General features: G+C 40.9%; 2 protein-coding genes and 1 pseudogene across 3 annotated transcripts; 1 reads left to right on the top strand and 2 right to left on the bottom strand.

Moving 5' to 3' along the window:
• Nucleotides 1–925: 925 nt before the first annotated feature.
• On the top strand, nt 926–4,941 carry adprhl2 (ADP-ribosylhydrolase like 2). Its single transcript, XM_005798366.3, has 6 exons — nt 926–1,251; nt 2,692–2,788; nt 2,872–3,079; nt 3,172–3,359; nt 3,496–3,596; nt 4,315–4,941. The coding sequence occupies exons 1-6, from the start codon at nt 1,059–1,061 to the stop codon at nt 4,677–4,679; spliced, it is 1,152 nt and encodes a 383-aa protein (XP_005798423.1). The 5' UTR covers nt 926–1,058; the 3' UTR covers nt 4,680–4,941.
• On the bottom strand, nt 3,309–15,309 carry LOC102220063 (b(0,+)-type amino acid transporter 1-like). Of its 2 annotated transcripts, none has more exons than XM_023353257.1 (7): nt 14,559–15,309; nt 7,144–7,277; nt 6,937–7,066; nt 6,722–6,846; nt 6,548–6,635; nt 6,223–6,469; nt 3,309–3,393 (listed from the first exon to the last, which is right to left on the bottom strand). In XM_023353257.1, exons 1-6 carry the CDS (start codon nt 15,258–15,260, stop codon nt 6,239–6,241), a joined length of 1,410 nt encoding a protein of 469 aa, XP_023209025.1. In that variant the 5' UTR covers nt 15,261–15,309; the 3' UTR covers nt 3,309–3,393; nt 6,223–6,238. The 2 variants fall into 2 exon arrangements, with proteins under 2 accessions (XP_023209025.1, XP_023209026.1); XM_023353258.1 differs by lacking the exon at nt 14,559–15,309 and adding an exon at nt 9,401–10,133.
• Nucleotides 7,286–9,388, bottom strand: LOC111612292 (annotated as a pseudogene).
• Nucleotides 15,310–16,294: the final 985 nt, after the last annotated feature.

The following is a 16,294-nucleotide window of genomic DNA, read 5'->3' as shown; positions in this document are numbered from 1 at the left end:
AGTGTTAACTGATTCCCTTCTCCAGACCTCCCTCAAATGCCAACACTCGCTTATAATTAGGCCAACACACTAACTTGCTGCATTAGAAGTTAGTCGTTTTTCCGACGTACCACAAATGCAACTTGAGGCCAGGCTGCAGTCGGGCTTTTCCTTCCTAGCTATTTCTAGGAAGTTTGTAGGTTTAAAACGTTCCTTTTTGATCAAGCTTATACAGATTATCCTAAGATATCCCTGCTGGAGGACATCCTGACTTGTTCTTCACTCTGATACTTTATTCTTCTACTACTCTCGAATTAGCATTATTTGCTCTTATTTTAACTGTTAACTTTATGTTTTCTCAGTTTCCCTCTTCTCCCCTCCTGGTCTGGTGTATTTGGCTGTGGTACCTACCTAAAGAGGAGCATTTGCTGGGATAATGCTGCTAACCAGTAAATGTTCTTCGCCTGCTATTAACGTTTTACTTTTTATTTACATAGCAAGTAGACTTGCTGCATTGTTTGATAACTAGGATCAGTTAGAATGTATGTAGATTGAATTGTTCTGTAAAATGCACTGAGATGTCTTGTTATAAATTGGAATGTTCAATTCATATCAATAATAACTACAATAGATCTCCTGTTCAGCAGAGCTCCACCAATCTATTTGTGTCGTCATTTTTAATATGTAAAAAAAACCCGACTAAAATGTTTTTACATATATCTGTAATTATCATTAATTAATTTCAATATAATTATCAAATCTGTTATAACAACCAAATGTTTAACAAAATTTGGTGCGCGCATATTACGTAGCACTTGGTAGTCGGTGTTATTTGCCAGTTAGAAATGTGAGTACCAGAAGTTGCTCGAGCTAGATTAGTGCGCATTCATGGATTAGTGGTGGAAAGAAATTCTAGGGTGTCACGGTTCTGTGCGGAACGATCTGAACCTTTAACCGGAAACTAAACAAGGTTCCGGAAGCATTTCGTTGCAAGAGTTCAACTGACATTTGTTGCCATCGGCCCTTCTCGCTGTCATATAGTAAATATTTCACCGGACGTAGGACGAAGGTGCGGATGAATGGCAATGATGGCAGTGAGAGCAGCGGCCTCGGCTGCGGGAACCCCGGCGTCTATGTCCCGCTTCAGGGGAGCGCTGGTGGCGGCTGTGCTGGGAGACTGCGTCGGTGGAGAGTTTGAAGGAGCGGAGGAGGTTCCAATGGAGACCGTACTGCAGCACCTGAGCGGCCTGGAAGATGAAACTAAAGGAAACTGTGAGTCAGTTAATGCGTTTAAAGATTATATTTGGGGAAATTGAGCTCAACAGGCATTTTGTTTCCAGCAGCCCGTCACAATTTGTGTCTTTGAATTGCACAGCTCTAACTAGAGAAGGATGACTTTATAAGGCTGTTTTTTTTGCTGTACATAGTTTTTTTAAGCAATACTTTTCTTTAATGTAAATTTTTCTCATGTCATTGACACTGATCAGTGGTCAGTTTGATTATTTTGGATCTGTAGACACATCATCAAATAGCATGCATTTTGCTGCATTTAATCTTTAAATGAGCAACAAATTTTTTATGTATTAATGGATTTATCAGTTGATTCTCAGTTGCTTTCAAAACCACTATCTACTGCTTCGGCTGCCTTTAAAGGACTAGCAATTGATTCAAGGACCCTTACACAATCATCCCACTTTTATATGTTTTAAATCGTCAAAGAGATACTCTGAATAATTTAAAATGTGAATGTTACCACAATTGGTATTAGTCAGGAAAAGCCTGATCATTGTGTTCCTGGTTTTCAATAATTTCTGCTCATCTCAGGTTTTCAGGAAGTTGACTCCAAAGTTGAGAAGCGTAGCTTTTTGCTATAGTATCTCACAAATTCTAGTAAAATACATTGTTTGTAGTTTTGACATCAGAAAATGTGAAAAATCTTTAGGAGCATGCCATATTTTTGCACAGCAGTTTAAGTTTCTGACCCTTCTGTGTCATTTTGAGCTTCAGTTAGTTCAGATTTTTACTTTTGCATGTAATATAAAAAAAATTACATGTTTTTTGTGTCTTAGGGAGCCCGTAACTCTTGAATAGAAGTGCTTCAAAAATTGAGCCTTGAGCAGTCCCATATACAATCTGTTTATACTCAGATTTATCACAGCCAATTGACACAAAGTCATTGCAGATCTTCCATTAACATGGAAGATCCACGGTTTCCTATCTATTTTATTAATCAATCAATCAATCAATCAAATTTTATTTGTATAGCACATTTCAGCAGCAAGGCATTTCAAAGTGCTTTACATCATATCAAACACAGAAACACAATGCAACATAGAATCAACAATCAAAACACGACATTAATTCAGGTTCCATCAATAAATTTATAATTGATTACGTTTCAAATACAATCCTAAACTGGTGGGTTTTTAGTCGAGTTTGCATCCATAAAAGGTTTACCTGTTACACTCCTACTGTGTTATATGGAACAAAATACCTATTGCTATTTTTATTCCCACTCACAATCACACAGTTTAAAACAATGTAGACAACATTTTAATGGGCTTCTGATACTTTATGATGATCTTTTGTAATACAATAATATATGTTTTTGATGCTTAGATAATCTAATCTGGAGTGTAGGGAGTATATTTAGCTAGAATAACATGTCCTGATGAGGAGCAACATTTTTAATCTGAGTTCTGTGTTTTAAAGGCGTCCTTGAATACAGTGATGACACTGCGATGACGCGTTGTGTGGTCCAGTCTCTTCTGAACCGGTCTGGATACGATCAGCAGGACTTGGCCCGCAGGTAGACTTATGCCAACATCAGCAACCCTGGTTATTTTAAGTCTGATATCAGAAAATTTTGACCTGCATTTTCCACACTTGTAGGTTTGCGAAGGAGTACAGTGCCTCCCCCGGCCGAGGTTATGGTTCTGGAGTGATCCAGGTGTTGAAGAAACTTGCCTCCCCCCAGCTTGTTGACGTTTACCAACCAGCAAGGGATCAGTTTAACGGTCGGGGCTCGTTTGGAAATGGCGGGGCAATGAGAGCAGCCCCCTTCGCGCTGGCTTTTCCTAATTTGCCTGATGTTAAACGGGTCAGTGGTGACCTTGTGATGTTTAAAAACAGCAAAATCCCCAATGTAAATGTGAGGTTGATCATCACTCCACAGTTTATTTTTCTTTGCAGTTTGCCTGTCTTGGTGCCATGCTGACACACTCCTGCTCTCTGGGTTATAACGGAGCTGTCCTGCAGGCAATGGCTGTTCATCTGTCCCTCCAGGGGGCGCTCTGCCTTCCTCAGCAGTTCATAAGTAGGCTGATAACAGAGATGGAAGAAGTGGAGGGCGAGGAGGAGGCTCTTCGTGATGCCAGAATGTGAGTTCTCAATGAATAAAACTTTTAAGAGCTCCTGCAGAAAAAAACACAATGGAAAATTTAGATTTTTGTCAAAAAATCCAAAACTCCAAAGGTGGTCTTTCTGCAGTTTTCTGAATGTCTTGTATCTTTCCAGCCTAAAAGAAGCAGAAAAACCATTCTGTGAGCGTCTCCACAGAGTCAGAGACTTGATGGACAGAAATAAAGTGAGCATAGAGGAAGTCATTTCTGAACTCGGTCAGTAAACCTCCCCACTTTGTCATTTAAATTCATATGAGAACTTCTATCTGTGTGTATTATTATAAAAGTAAAAGTAAGTAAATTAAACAAACATCCAGGGATTATATTAGATCCCTGCTTTGGGATTAGGATCAAGCACAGAAGCCAGGTCCTGATGTTCTTAGATGGATGGAAAGTACAACTAGCTGAAGAAAAATAAGTGGTTTATTGGAGTAATATGATCAATTATTTAAATCAGAAATGACTTAATAGCAACGTAAATCTCTTTATGAATGAAACGTGCTCAAATTCAAAGATGCAAAACAAATCATTTAAATTATGGGCAAAAAAGAGCTAGAACCTCTCAACAATAAACTTTTTCTGAACAGCACGCACATGTTTTATTTAATTTTATTTAACTTTTCTATTTTCATTTACTGTTTCTTGGGGGTTTCATTTGTTTTTCTGACATTTTTAATATATTTTCTTATCTATACATTTATTATTTTTTGCTATGCAGATATGTATTTATCTGTTTTTGCCATCAGTTTACATTCTAATTTGTTATTCAACACAGAAAGTTTAAGTATATAAATAGTTGGTTTTTTATTGTGCTCTGTTCAGCTGCAGTGCATTAATTAAAGTGGTGGCTGTGGGCAGGATTGGTTTAATTCATTTTATTTGTGAAGAATTGATTTTTAACTTTTTTTTTTTCCCCCCACTGCTTTACATCCAGGAAACGGTATCGCAGCTCTACACTCTGTCCCCACTGCCATCTTCTGCGTCCTCCACTGCCTTCAGCCACGGGACTACCTTCCAGAGAGCTACGGAGGCCTGGAGAGGACAATAGCATACAGTTTGGCCCTGGGAGGTGACACAGACACCATAGCCTGCATGGCCGGGGCCATCGCTGGGGCCCACTACGGAGTCGAGGCCGTTCCTCAGAGGTGGATGAGGTGCTGTGAGGGGGCGGAGGACGCTGACATGAATGCAGCGCGGCTTCATGCGCTTTACCACCAGACGTCACAAGGCGGCAGAAGTGAGACAGAGAGCTGTGAGGACAAATCGGAGTCAAACGGGACTGAGAAGAAAAAGGACTGATGTCATCAAAGACGATTTCACTGTGTTTGGATCCAGCCAGTGTTGAGAACTGCTAAGTTGGTGTAGAGAAGTGCTTGTTTTTAAAACTGTCCACTTGTGGTTTGTCAAGTGACTGAATATAAAGGTGAGCAAGGTCATATAGAAACTGGACGTCCATATCGTAAGCTCACCTGTTTTATGCTGAATAATTTTTTGTCACTACAAATTGTCCATCAATGTTTTTTCTCCTTTAGACGATTAGTAAACCTTTAAAAACCCTAAATCTTTGAGTGTTTGATTTGAGCCAACTAGAAATTGCGTTTTACCTAAAAATCAACATAACTCAATGTAGTTATTTAACGCCACATTAGTAATAACGTCAGCTGTGACAGAGCTAGACTCCCAATTTAAACCCATACAGTATCTGAGTCTTATTTTGAAACTCCAAGTTAAAACCTCTTCCTTTTATGCCATTTAGAAAAATGGAAGAACTTGCTATGCTGCTGAAGAGTTACTCAGCTGCTGAATTTTCACAGGCTTCAACCATGATGGATCGATATGAGACAGAAAGACCTACTGAGAAGCTAAAGAAAAATGGAGCAAGTGGTTGCTATGGTGATTCCCGCTATTTCTGTGACGCAGGCCACCATTCTTTTCATCAGAGAGGCAGACAGGAAGATGGTCCTCAATCTAACTGCAGCTGTGGGAAAACTATAAATTGCATCCAACAAATTTAATTGTAGGTTGAAACAGTTGAGGGCTAAATGGTTAATTTTATCTTTCTTCACCGTTTTATGATGGAGATTAAAGAGACTTTAGATCCCACTCTGAAAGAAAAATTCAAAGGTGGTAGGCTACAGAGTGAAATGTGCGCTCTGTGGCAATTTAACAGAAAACTATAAGGCCTTCTGCAGATGAGTATGAAGATAAATCTGGGCAAGAAAGTAGAGTCAAAATGTTTTTGAAAATGTCCATAAAAAGTGAGTGTTATTTCATTGTACTCTAACATAGCCATTCTGCAGCAAAATCTGAAAATTTGTACACTTGTACAAATTAAAAGTCGTTCAAATGGACATACAGCTGAATGTTTCTGTAACTCATTCAAGATTTTAATGTTAGTAATTTTAAAGTGTAGTAATAATGAAATAAAAGCCAACTAGACTTCAACAATCATCTTCTAAAAGTGTAATGATAATTTCAACTTTGCTTCCCTTTTGATTCTTTCACTGAAATCTGAAATATACAGCTACAAATAAGAAGAGATCATATCTATCTACCTTTATTTTTGTTTTAACCAAATAAAGGAGCTGCTGAGAATTAAAACAAATTATTGTAATGTTTGCTTTTTCAGTAGCAAAAATGCACCAGCTTTTAAGAAACATCTTAAAAGCTGGATTTTTTTTTTTTACCATAAAATTGTTTTTAATATTTTTTTTTCCAACACATAACTCATCTTTTAATTTAAATAAGTGCAAATAGATAACACATAACACATTACATAATTGATTGTCCGGTTAAACCAATTATGTAATTGGCTTCAGGAGCTTATTTGTCCATAGATTACCTGCAGCAGCTTGAGCTCAGAGGTTTTTCTCTGCTGGAGCGACCTCCAAGAACAGCTGCAGGAACGTTGTCACCTTATCAAACATTCCCGGGCAAAGCTTGAAATGGATGAAAGGTACGTAAACTATAGCGCCACTTAGGATAAATAACGCCACATATAGATACTCGATTTGAGGTTGGTCTATGATGGGGGCCAGAACAAGGAAAATGGCCACAAGCAGGATCAGTATGGGGAGGACAATGGGAACCTGTGAGGACAAGAAACAGGCATGATGTCGAGCTGCTGTGAATTGCTACAAATGCTAAAATAAGAGTGTGACACTGACGCTGTATGGTCTGGGGAGCTCCGGTTTCTTTATTTTGAGATAGATCAGTCCAGACAGAGTGACGGCGTAGAAAAACCAGGCTGTGAAACTAACAACAGCAGTGAAAAGTTGTTTAAAATAGAGTGAAAATGGTTTTGTTTTATTTATTTAAGGAAAAAGTGAGATGAAGTTCACCTGAAGTAGTTGACGATACTCTGAAAGTCTCCGGGGATGAGGACCACCAAAGAGATCACAGTGGTGAAGATGAGAGCCGGAGAGGGAGTCAGCCGGTGGACGTGAGCCATGGAGAGAATATCTGGCTATAAAACAAACATGGATCCCTGTAAATGTGTGTGACAACCTTTATTGTAAACAGATGTTTGTGTTTAAGTGAAATAGACAGAAGGTACCATGTGACCCTCCCTGGCAGCCACAAAGCAGACTCGACCCCCGCTGAAGAACGTCCCGTTTAAGGAGCCAAAAGCAGACAAGGCCGCAGCCAACGACATGATCCAACCCCAGCTTCCCAACACCTTGTTCCTGACGGAGAGATGTTCCTGATTAAACTGGAAATTCTTGCAGACTTAAAGACTCTGAGCAACCAGACGTGCTCTTACCCCCAGGTGACGGCTACAGCGGTGGAAGACATGAGCTCATTAGGTGTCATCACCGTCAGATAGCTAACATTCACCAGCAGGTACAAGCCAGTGACCAGAGAAATGGCTATCACCAGCGCTCTGGGAAGGTTTACCTGTGAAAATATGAAACAAAGCCAACTCTTGAGTTTGATCAAACATGTTACTGTTGAAATTACTTTCTCAAACAGGCGCATGAAAAAAAAGTCCTTTTCGAAAACTTTCTACACAATACCTCCTCAAAAATAATTTTCTTCCAAAATGTTAACTTTCTTTTAATCTTTTAAAATGGTCTTAGATTTTACATAGGGCTTTGTTAGGCTATATGGTTTATAGACTGATTTGCACTGCAAATGATTAAGGTTGCTGTAATTAAACCTTTAATTAAGAAAACTGCTTTCCATCAAAATAACCTAATATATAACCATTAATGAGGAAAATCATACAGCACTTGTTTGTGCCAAGACTCAATCATAAGCCAATCTAATCCATAGAAACTGAGATTGTTCCAATAAATTACAACCACAACATCTCTCATCTCAGTTAAGGGTATCTATCTGTTTTATGGAGCCCGGTCACTATAGTGGTCCTGAAGCACGAATGATCCTATTTCTTTCATTCATTATGCCTGTTTTTGAACTGCAGGATGAGATTTAATGTTGGTTTAACATTCCCACACACTGAACTGATGAAGTTAATGCAATCCAAAATCTCACCTCCGGTCTTTTAAGTTCCTCTGTGACTCTGTGACATAATTTAGGTTGTACCAGCCAGCATAAGACCAGAGACCTTGATAGAAAGCCATCCCCAAAGCGCTCACAGAGTAATCTGTCTCTTTAAATGAGTTTTCAACTTTTAAATTTTCCATAAACACATCGCTGCTCTTTATGACCTGCACCATCCCATCAACCACAATGACTGCAAGTGTTAAAACTTTGGCCACCAAGAAGGTCACTTGGACCCTGACAGCAATGCGGGCATTCAGGATGTTGAGAGTAGAAACAACCAGGATGGCGACAGCAGCGGTGCATTTCACAGCCAGCTAGGGAGGCTGACAGCCGAAGTAAAATGGCGCCATGGCATACTCTGCTATGCTGATGGACATGGCAGCGATGCTGAAAGGTTTCACCAGCAGGATAAAAGTGACAGCGGCGAAGAAAGCAGGAAATGAACCATATATCTTGAGGATGTAGATGAACTTCCCTCCCGATTCAGGGAGGATGGTCCCAAGTTCGGTGTAGGACAGCACAGCAAACAGAGCCACGGCTCCCGAGAGGGCCCAGATCAGCAGACTCGCTCCAGGGCTTCCCACGCAGGCCAGAACAAACTGTGGGGACATGAATATCCCAGAACCGATCATGGTTCCCGATACCATAGCTATGCCTCCAGCCAGTCCAATCACCTGCTTCATTTTCAGTGCTTCTGCTTTTTTATTTGCCATGATGGAAACTGGAATAAAGGAGACCAAATAGCTCCAACAGAAACCTCAATAAGTCTGCAGACACAGACCTCAGTAACTGGTCAGAGGGCAGCAAGTCAGCAGACTATATGATTAACTAAAGTGTGGTTGTAAATGTTTTTTCTTCCATCAGTTGATCATAAACTCACATCATATAAGCTGCTAGGATCATTGTATCTATAGCTGGGGCAGCTTTGGTTAATTAAACACCAGCTTTAACTCTTCTGTTATTTTAGCTCACTGGAATCAACACACAAAATGGAATGAAGTTTCAATACTTTGTAATTTCATTTGGTCCAAGAAGCCAGACTTTCTTGAAATCTTTCTCAGGGTTTTCATATCTTTCAAAGATTTTCTTACAACTTTGGTAAAAGAACCAGGCAGACATTGATGCAACTGAAAAGAAACATGAAATTTCCCCCACAGTCAACAGCAGATACAGATGTATTTCTTTTCCAAGCTCTGATGTGACCAGCAGAGCCCACCCAGCATGACTATCATGTTTAGTAACATAGCTCAGTTCTTCAGACTTTCTAAGCTTTTCCTTAGACATTAGCTGCTTCTTACACTTGTCACTCATTTCCACTCCAACACCACCAGCGAGTGTTATCAGGAACAATAACTATACAGAGAATAAAAGGTAAAGCAGTCAAAGTCCTAAGAAAAACTTAAAGAAACTTTCAGAAATCCCACATAACTATTTATCCAGACCACTTTAAGAGATTAATTACATGTTTTTGCAAACTGTTAAGAAATAATAGCAAATCTGATCAGTCTTACTTCTGGTCGTTTGAGCTCCTCAGTTAAATAGTTTAAAGTATTCCAGCCATCATAAGGCCACAGGCCCTGATAGAAAGCAATGCCGATGGCTTTCACGCCTACATTCGTTTCATCAAAAGAGTCCTCAAAGTTTGCAGTGTTGCCCTGAAAAAGCATCACTGCTCCTCCCAGTATGATCACCGCCAGCGTCAGTGCTTTAATGGCCATGGTGACCACCTGGATGCTGGTGGCCAAACGGACACTGAGACAGTTGACCAGAGCCAAGGCCAGGATCGCCACAGCTGCCACACATTTTAAGACCAGCTGTGGAGGGGCGCAGCCACTATAAAACGGGGCCACCACATATTCAGCGCAGCTCAGGGCGATCCCAGTGGCGCTGGCTGGCCTCATGACACTGATGAAACTGAAGACAAACACGAAGGCTGTGATTTTTCCAGCTGTCCGTAGCATGTAGATGTACTCCCCTCCAGACTCTGGTATGATCGTCCCCAGTTCAGCATAGCAGAGGCCACCCAGCATGGCTATCAGGCCGCAGCAGGCCCATATGATGAAGCTGGCCCCGGGGCTGCCGATTGCTAGCAGGACATACTGTGGAGAAATGAAGATCCCAGATCCTATCATGGTCCCAGCAATGAAGGACATGGCTCCTATTATCCCAACTTCCCGCTTCAGACTCAGTCCTTGCTCCATTGTTGGAGAATGCTACTGCCTGCTCGGATTTCCACTAAACACACCTCAGATCTTGGCATAGATTACCATTAGGTAATGTTAAACAGAGCAACAGGTAGTAAAACTACTCTTGATTTGTCAAGAACGGAGATGTTTCTTGTTTGACCTTGACATCTTTTCGAGCTGCTTTCATTTGTTTGACTATATTAGGCTGAGATTTAAGAATGTGAAACTCATGCATATATTTAGTGCTCTTTCTCTCTCTTCTTGATATTACCTAATGAGACCAACTTCTTCAAATTAAACTAAGCAAAGTCAAATTTAAAGCACTGTATTTCTTGGCTGTCTTTAAACGGTTTGTTGATTGACCTGACCTTATTTTATTGCTTCTTTAAACCACTGATAAACTATCTACAGGGGCTTAGTGTTGCATGCAGAGTGCATGGTCATGTGAAGAAAATTACTGTTTAAATTCAAAGGTCAGACTTAAGAGATACAACAACACATGGAAAACCCAGAATGGACATAAAAATATTAGTTCCTTCTGCTGCACCTGTGTTGCTAACAAAAACAGACTCTGCTTCTATTGGCTGTGTTGCTGGGTTTGTGCACAAAGTTAAAGTACGTGAGGATGCAGTCCCAGTTCAGCAAAAACTCAGACGACTTCCATTTGCAGTACGAGAAGCTGTGTCACAGGAACTGGATCTACTTCTGAAGGAGGGTATTATCGAACACATTGATGCTTCTCCCTGGATTTCTCCTATTGTGGTCACAACAAGAAAGGAAGGCAGACCAAGACTATGTGTTGACTTAAGAGAACCTAATAAAGCTATTGTTGCAGACAGTCATCCTTTGCCCCACATGGACGAGCTTTTAAGTGAGCTCAGGGGTGCCTATGTTTTCTCCACCATAGATCTGGCATCTGCATACCACCAACTTCTACTACATGAGAACAGTCGGGACCTCATGGCTTTCATTACACACAAAGGACTTTTCCGCTACTGCCGTGTCCCCTACGGGTTGGCCTCTGCTCCATCTGCATTCCAGAAAATGATGGAAACTGTGCTTAAAGGGCTACCTGGTGTGCACAATTACTTGGATGATGTAATTGTTGCAGGATCTTCTCTACAGGAACATGACAGACGCCTGCGTGCTGTGCTCCAGCGTCTTACGGATGCAGGTCTGACACTCAACATGCAAAAATGTACATTTAGACAGTCCAGCCTCAGATTTCTTGGCCACATCATTTCCAAAGATGGCATCCTTCCTGATCCAGACCATAGTGCAGCTGTCCGTGATGCCCCACCACCACATGATCTACCATCTCTGCACTCCTTCCTGGGTTTAATCTCCTGGTACAGTAAATTCCTTCCCAATTTTGCCACAGTAGTGGAACCAATGCGGGCTGTACTGAGAGACACTGTTGACTCTGGTTTCATATGGACTGAAGGGGCTGATCAAAGCTTTAAGGAATTAAAAGAGCTTTTACTGAACAGTCCTGTTCTGGCTCTTTTTGACCCATCTCTCCCAACCATTGTCACTACAGACGCTTCAGACTACGGACTGGGTGATGTGTTGACCCAAATACACCCAGATAATACTGAACGAACTGTTGCATTTGCATCTCGAACTCTGACCTCTACAGAACGAAAATACTCTACAGTAGAAAAGGAGGCTCTTGCTTGTGTGTGGGCCGTGGAAAAATGGAGGTCTTATCTCTGGGGCAGACGTTTCACGCTAAGAACTGATCATCAGGCACTGACAACACTACTCGCTACCAAAGGCATTGGGCGTGCTGGAATGAGAGTCGCACGCTGGTCTGCACGTTTGCTATGCTTCACCTACGATTTGGAATACAGGCCTGGATCACAAAACCAGGCTGCAGACTGCTTGTCATGGTTGCCACTCCCTATGGACTCTACTCCTGTAGATGAACCTGACATGGTTGCATCCATTGTGTCAGCTCTGTCCGTCACTGAGTTCACTTCTGCTTCCTCTCAATGCCATGAACTCACACTCCTCCGTGGACAGATAGAGAAGGGCTGGCCAAAGTGCAAGAAGGATGTGGACCCTGTCTTAATACCATACTTCCACATCAGGAATGAACTTTCTGCATCTCAGGATCTGGTCATGAGAGGTGAACATCGATACATCGTTCCTGTTGCTTTACGTGCTACTGTCATTCATCGGGCACATGAAACACATCAAGGTGTTGTTCGCACTAAACAGAGACTTCGTGACCTCTACTGGTGGCCTCAGATGGACAAAATGGTTCAGTCTGTTATTTCTTCATGTATGACCTGCCAAATGAACGACAAATCTGCTCAAACTGCTCCTGCTCCTCTCCAACCCATTGAACTGCCGAACAGACCGTGGGAGAAAGTGGCTCTAGACATCGTGGGTCCCTTTGAAACTGCTGCTTCTTAATGTAGATTCGCTATAACATTAGTGGACTATTACAGTAAATGGCCAGAGGTGGCATTTTCTCACACTGTAACTACTGATGTTGTTCTCACATTTCTACGCTCTATTTTCAGCAGAGAGGGGAACCCCGACTACATAGTCACTGATAATGGGCCGCAGTTTCTTTCCAGCTCTTTTGCAGATTTTCTCAGAGAAAGGGGAATATCTCATCTGCGTACAAGTGTGTACCATCCACAGTGCAATGGTGCTGTTGAAAGATGGAATAGAGTTCTTAAGGAGACAATCCTAACTGCTGAACACATGCAGAAAGACTGGAAAACTACAGTGACTGATTTCCTACAAAACTACAGAGCAACGCCACATAACACAACTGGAGTATCTCCATCAGAACTACTGCACAATAGGAAGATGAAAACAAAAGTGAACATCTTTCCAACTTCAGAGAAAAGCAGAAAATGCACTACAGTCCAAGAAACAGTTAGACAGAAACAAGAGAAGTCTAAACAGTATACTGACAAGCGCCGTGGAGCAAAGACACCAACATTCAAACCTGGAGACATGGTGAGGGTAAAAAGACCTGATCATGTTCGCAAAGGCTCATCAAGATTTACTTCACCACTGTCTGTTGAAAAACAGATTGGAGGAAGTACTTATGTACTCAGTGACAATAAAAGGTGGAATGCTGCCAGACTTTCACGCTATTCTGCAGGTATTCCACGTGAAACAACAAAACCAGATAAGCATGACCCTGTGGTTCAGAGGAAAAGTGCTAGAACTTCTGCTCGACCTGTGTGGTTCAAGGACTTTCAACCAGGTTAAACAAAAGATGAATAAATGCATAAATGATTGTGTGTTACATGTTTAGGGTTCAGGTGAACTAATTCTCATGGTACAAACTGGTTACAAATACCTGGATTTCATGTTTACAATAGTTAAATTTGGTAATTATTTTCCATAGTAACTTCAAGTGTTAGAGTTTAAAAAGTACAGGGTTGCTGAATATATTTCTTTGGTTGTGTGTACTTAAGTAATTACCTACTTTGATTACAGCTAAAGTTATATTTGTGACATACAAACTGTTAAATGAGGTTGATGTTCAGTCTTATACTAAATGGGTACATGCAATCTTTTCAAGTAAAGGGGGAATGTTGTGTCTACCACTAGGTGGTGTACGAGAATAGGATAGAGAGGAGAGAGAGAAGAAGAAGAAGAGATAAGATGGAGGAAAGGAATACTTGATGTTACTGTACTGCTGAGCAAGTTATGAATAAAAGCTGTTAAGGGTTCTCTGTCTACTTGAGCTTCTACCTCGTCCTAGCTTCCAAACATAACAAATGTGCTGATAAATAAATGAACTAGTGCTTAAATGATAGTCAGCAGTACTTCTGCAAAAGCAGGAGATTAAGATGGGGCAAAGAAGAGTGTGTGAACACAAATACATCAACCTGTCAGAAGCAGTGACTTCTGCCAATCATTTATCATTTAGTGAGAAAGATTAACAAATCGCAAACATTTAGGAAAGCCGCCAAATGTCTCAAAACCTGAATTTCCTAAAAGCGGGCCATCTGTTAGAACTGCTGCAACACATGAACAAGGTTCTAGGATACTAATCCTAGGTAGGGGACTTTCTAAGGGGTGTTTACATGTCTAAGTGAATGTGTGACTCCACTTTCTATCCATAGACAGCCAGTTCATAAGGCGGACAACTTACTGATTGGTATTTCTTTTAGCTGATTTTGTTATTTTGCTGTTAAAAACATTGATTAAGCTCAAACTGCAGTTTTTAGTTAACAGTATTGGTCAAGGCCTTGACCCTGAGAGATTTAGGTCTGAACTTTGCAGTATTATTGTAAAAACTGGACTAAAATTAGTTCCATGATGATGTAAAAAGCTGATAAGATCAGAGTAAATAAAATAACTGTATTGCTACTACAGATGGCACCGCAAGCTGTTTAATTATGCAGTGCACTTGAAGTTTACAATGCCATATAAAGTTTATGAGTACTCTAGTGCAGATTTGAATTTTTGTTTATAGGTTTGCCTGATTTATTTTGTGACTTCTTACCTCTGGACGTTTGAGCTCCTCTGTCACATAGTTCAGATTGTTCCAGCCGTCATACGACCACAGTCCCTGGTAGAGAGCAATACCAATGGGATGGATGCCCACGTTTGAGTTCTCAAAGGAGTTTTGAAAACTTTCCGCGTTTCCTTTGGCAAGCATGACCACCCCTCCTACAACTATGATTCCCAAAGCCACCACCTTAGCCACCATAAAAAACACTTGCACTGACATTGAAAAGCGAACATTCATGCAGTTTACGATGGCTAAAACCAAGATTGCAACTGCAGCCACACATTTCACTACAGACACTGGAGGAGGGCATTCTGGGTAGAACGGAGCCACGACATACTGGGCGAAGCTCAGGGAGATGCCTGCAACTCCAGCAGGCCTCACAAATAAGATAGAGCTGAAGGCCAACATGAAGGCCATGACTGGACCTGACGTCCTGAGGATGTAGATGTACTCTCCTCCTGACTCTTGGATAACGGTTCCCAGTTCAGCATAGCAGAAAGACACCAGTATCACCAACAAGCCACAGCTGGCCCACAACACCAGGCTGGCTCCAGAGCTGCCGATGGAGGAGATGACTGTCTGCGGGGACATGAAGATCCCAGATCCGATCATTGTTCCCGCAATCAGCGACACGGCTCCTACCAGCCCCACCTCTCGCTTCAGGCTGAGCTTCTGCTGCTTCTCTTCCATCATCTCTGCGGGTTAGAGACCATCTGCTGCGTGTCAGCTCCGGCAGCGGAGCAAAACTGTAATTTCATGACCAAAGTCACTCTTGAAGTTAATAATTATGTGTGCGATTCATACAGCATCTGAACAGGTGATGTCTTACCTAACAGCTTATCATTTTGAACGGATCACTGCAGTTGGTGATAATTATATTTCTTTATTATGCTGTCTTTTGTTTTTACTCCTGATAACTATTGGTTTGGAAAGTCTCTCCTGCTTTGCGCAAGTGCTTCTGTTTTATAATCTCAGAAGTAGCTCAGCATGTGCTTAGTCATCTATGGGAGGCCATTATTACCAAATGCAAACGTGACAGAAATTAGACAAATGCTTATAAAACTATTCAGTACAACTGCAAAAATTAGGATTCTGTATGAAAAAAGAAAACCAACTAAGGCTTGTATTATACAGCTCCCATTTTCCTAGTAGCAACAGGCTGAATCCACAATTTACAGACTGATTTCTAGAACCTACAATGTACTCTTGAAGGTTCAGGTTAACTTTAAAGAACTTCAATAACTCATTACACAGGATGTTCTCTATCGCTTACACATTGTATTCCTACTAACTGGACACTTTTCAACACTGATTGGATACTTTTTGGGACAGTTGAGTTTCCATTACCATAATGGTCAGGATAACTTTGTGGAACTGGCAACAATCCTTATGAAATATTCAGGCAATATTTTTTGGACTAAAAGTTTACATCCCAGAGTTTACAAGTTAATTCTCTGGAGCGAACATATAATTCTTAGGGAATTTAAAGCTTACTTTTTGTGATTATGTGGCCTACTTACAGATTACTTCCATGTAAATTAACAGTGTACTTTCCAAATATTAAGGATTACATTTTTGCATCTTACATTACATGTTACCATTTTCAAGTTCACAGGGTTCTTTCTAGGATGTTCAGTCAATGTTAATGAGATCTTCTTATGATCTCATGGCTACTTTTCTAAAGGTTAATTTATCTGATCTTACAAGGTAATTTCCAGAAAAGGCAA

This window comes from Xiphophorus maculatus, chromosome 19 (genome assembly GCF_002775205.1).
Source record: "Xiphophorus maculatus strain JP 163 A chromosome 19, X_maculatus-5.0-male, whole genome shotgun sequence".
Classification (NCBI taxonomy): Eukaryota; Metazoa; Chordata; class Actinopteri; order Cyprinodontiformes; family Poeciliidae; genus Xiphophorus; species Xiphophorus maculatus.
This window is presented reverse-complemented; position numbering and strand designations above follow the sequence as displayed.

What these genes read in the sequence shown, in the direction of transcription:
- adprhl2 (XM_005798366.3), top strand. Translation starts at nt 1,059, where the DNA reads ATGGCAATGATGGCAGTGAGAGCAGCGGCCTCGGCTGCGGGAACCCCG. An exon ending in AGATGAAACTAAAGGAAACT is followed by an intron (nt 1,252 to 2,691) that starts GTGAGTCAGTTA and finishes TGTGTTTTAAAG; the next exon opens with GCGTCCTTGAATACAGTGAT. An exon ending in GCTCTTCGTGATGCCAGAAT is followed by an intron (nt 3,360 to 3,495) that starts GTGAGTTCTCAA and finishes GTATCTTTCCAG; the next exon opens with CCTAAAAGAAGCAGAAAAAC.
- LOC102220063 (XM_023353257.1), bottom strand. Translation starts at nt 15,260, where the DNA reads ATGATGGAAGAGAAGCAGCAGAAGCTCAGCCTGAAGCGAGAGGTGGGG. An exon ending in AGGAGCTCAAACGTCCAGAG is followed by an intron (nt 7,278 to 14,558) that starts GTAAGAAGTCAC and finishes ATATTTTCACAG; the next exon opens with GTAAACCTTCCCAGAGCGCT. An exon ending in GCTGTAGCCGTCACCTGGGG is followed by an intron (nt 7,067 to 7,143) that starts GTAAGAGCACGT and finishes TCTCTCCGTCAG; the next exon opens with GAACAAGGTGTTGGGAAGCT.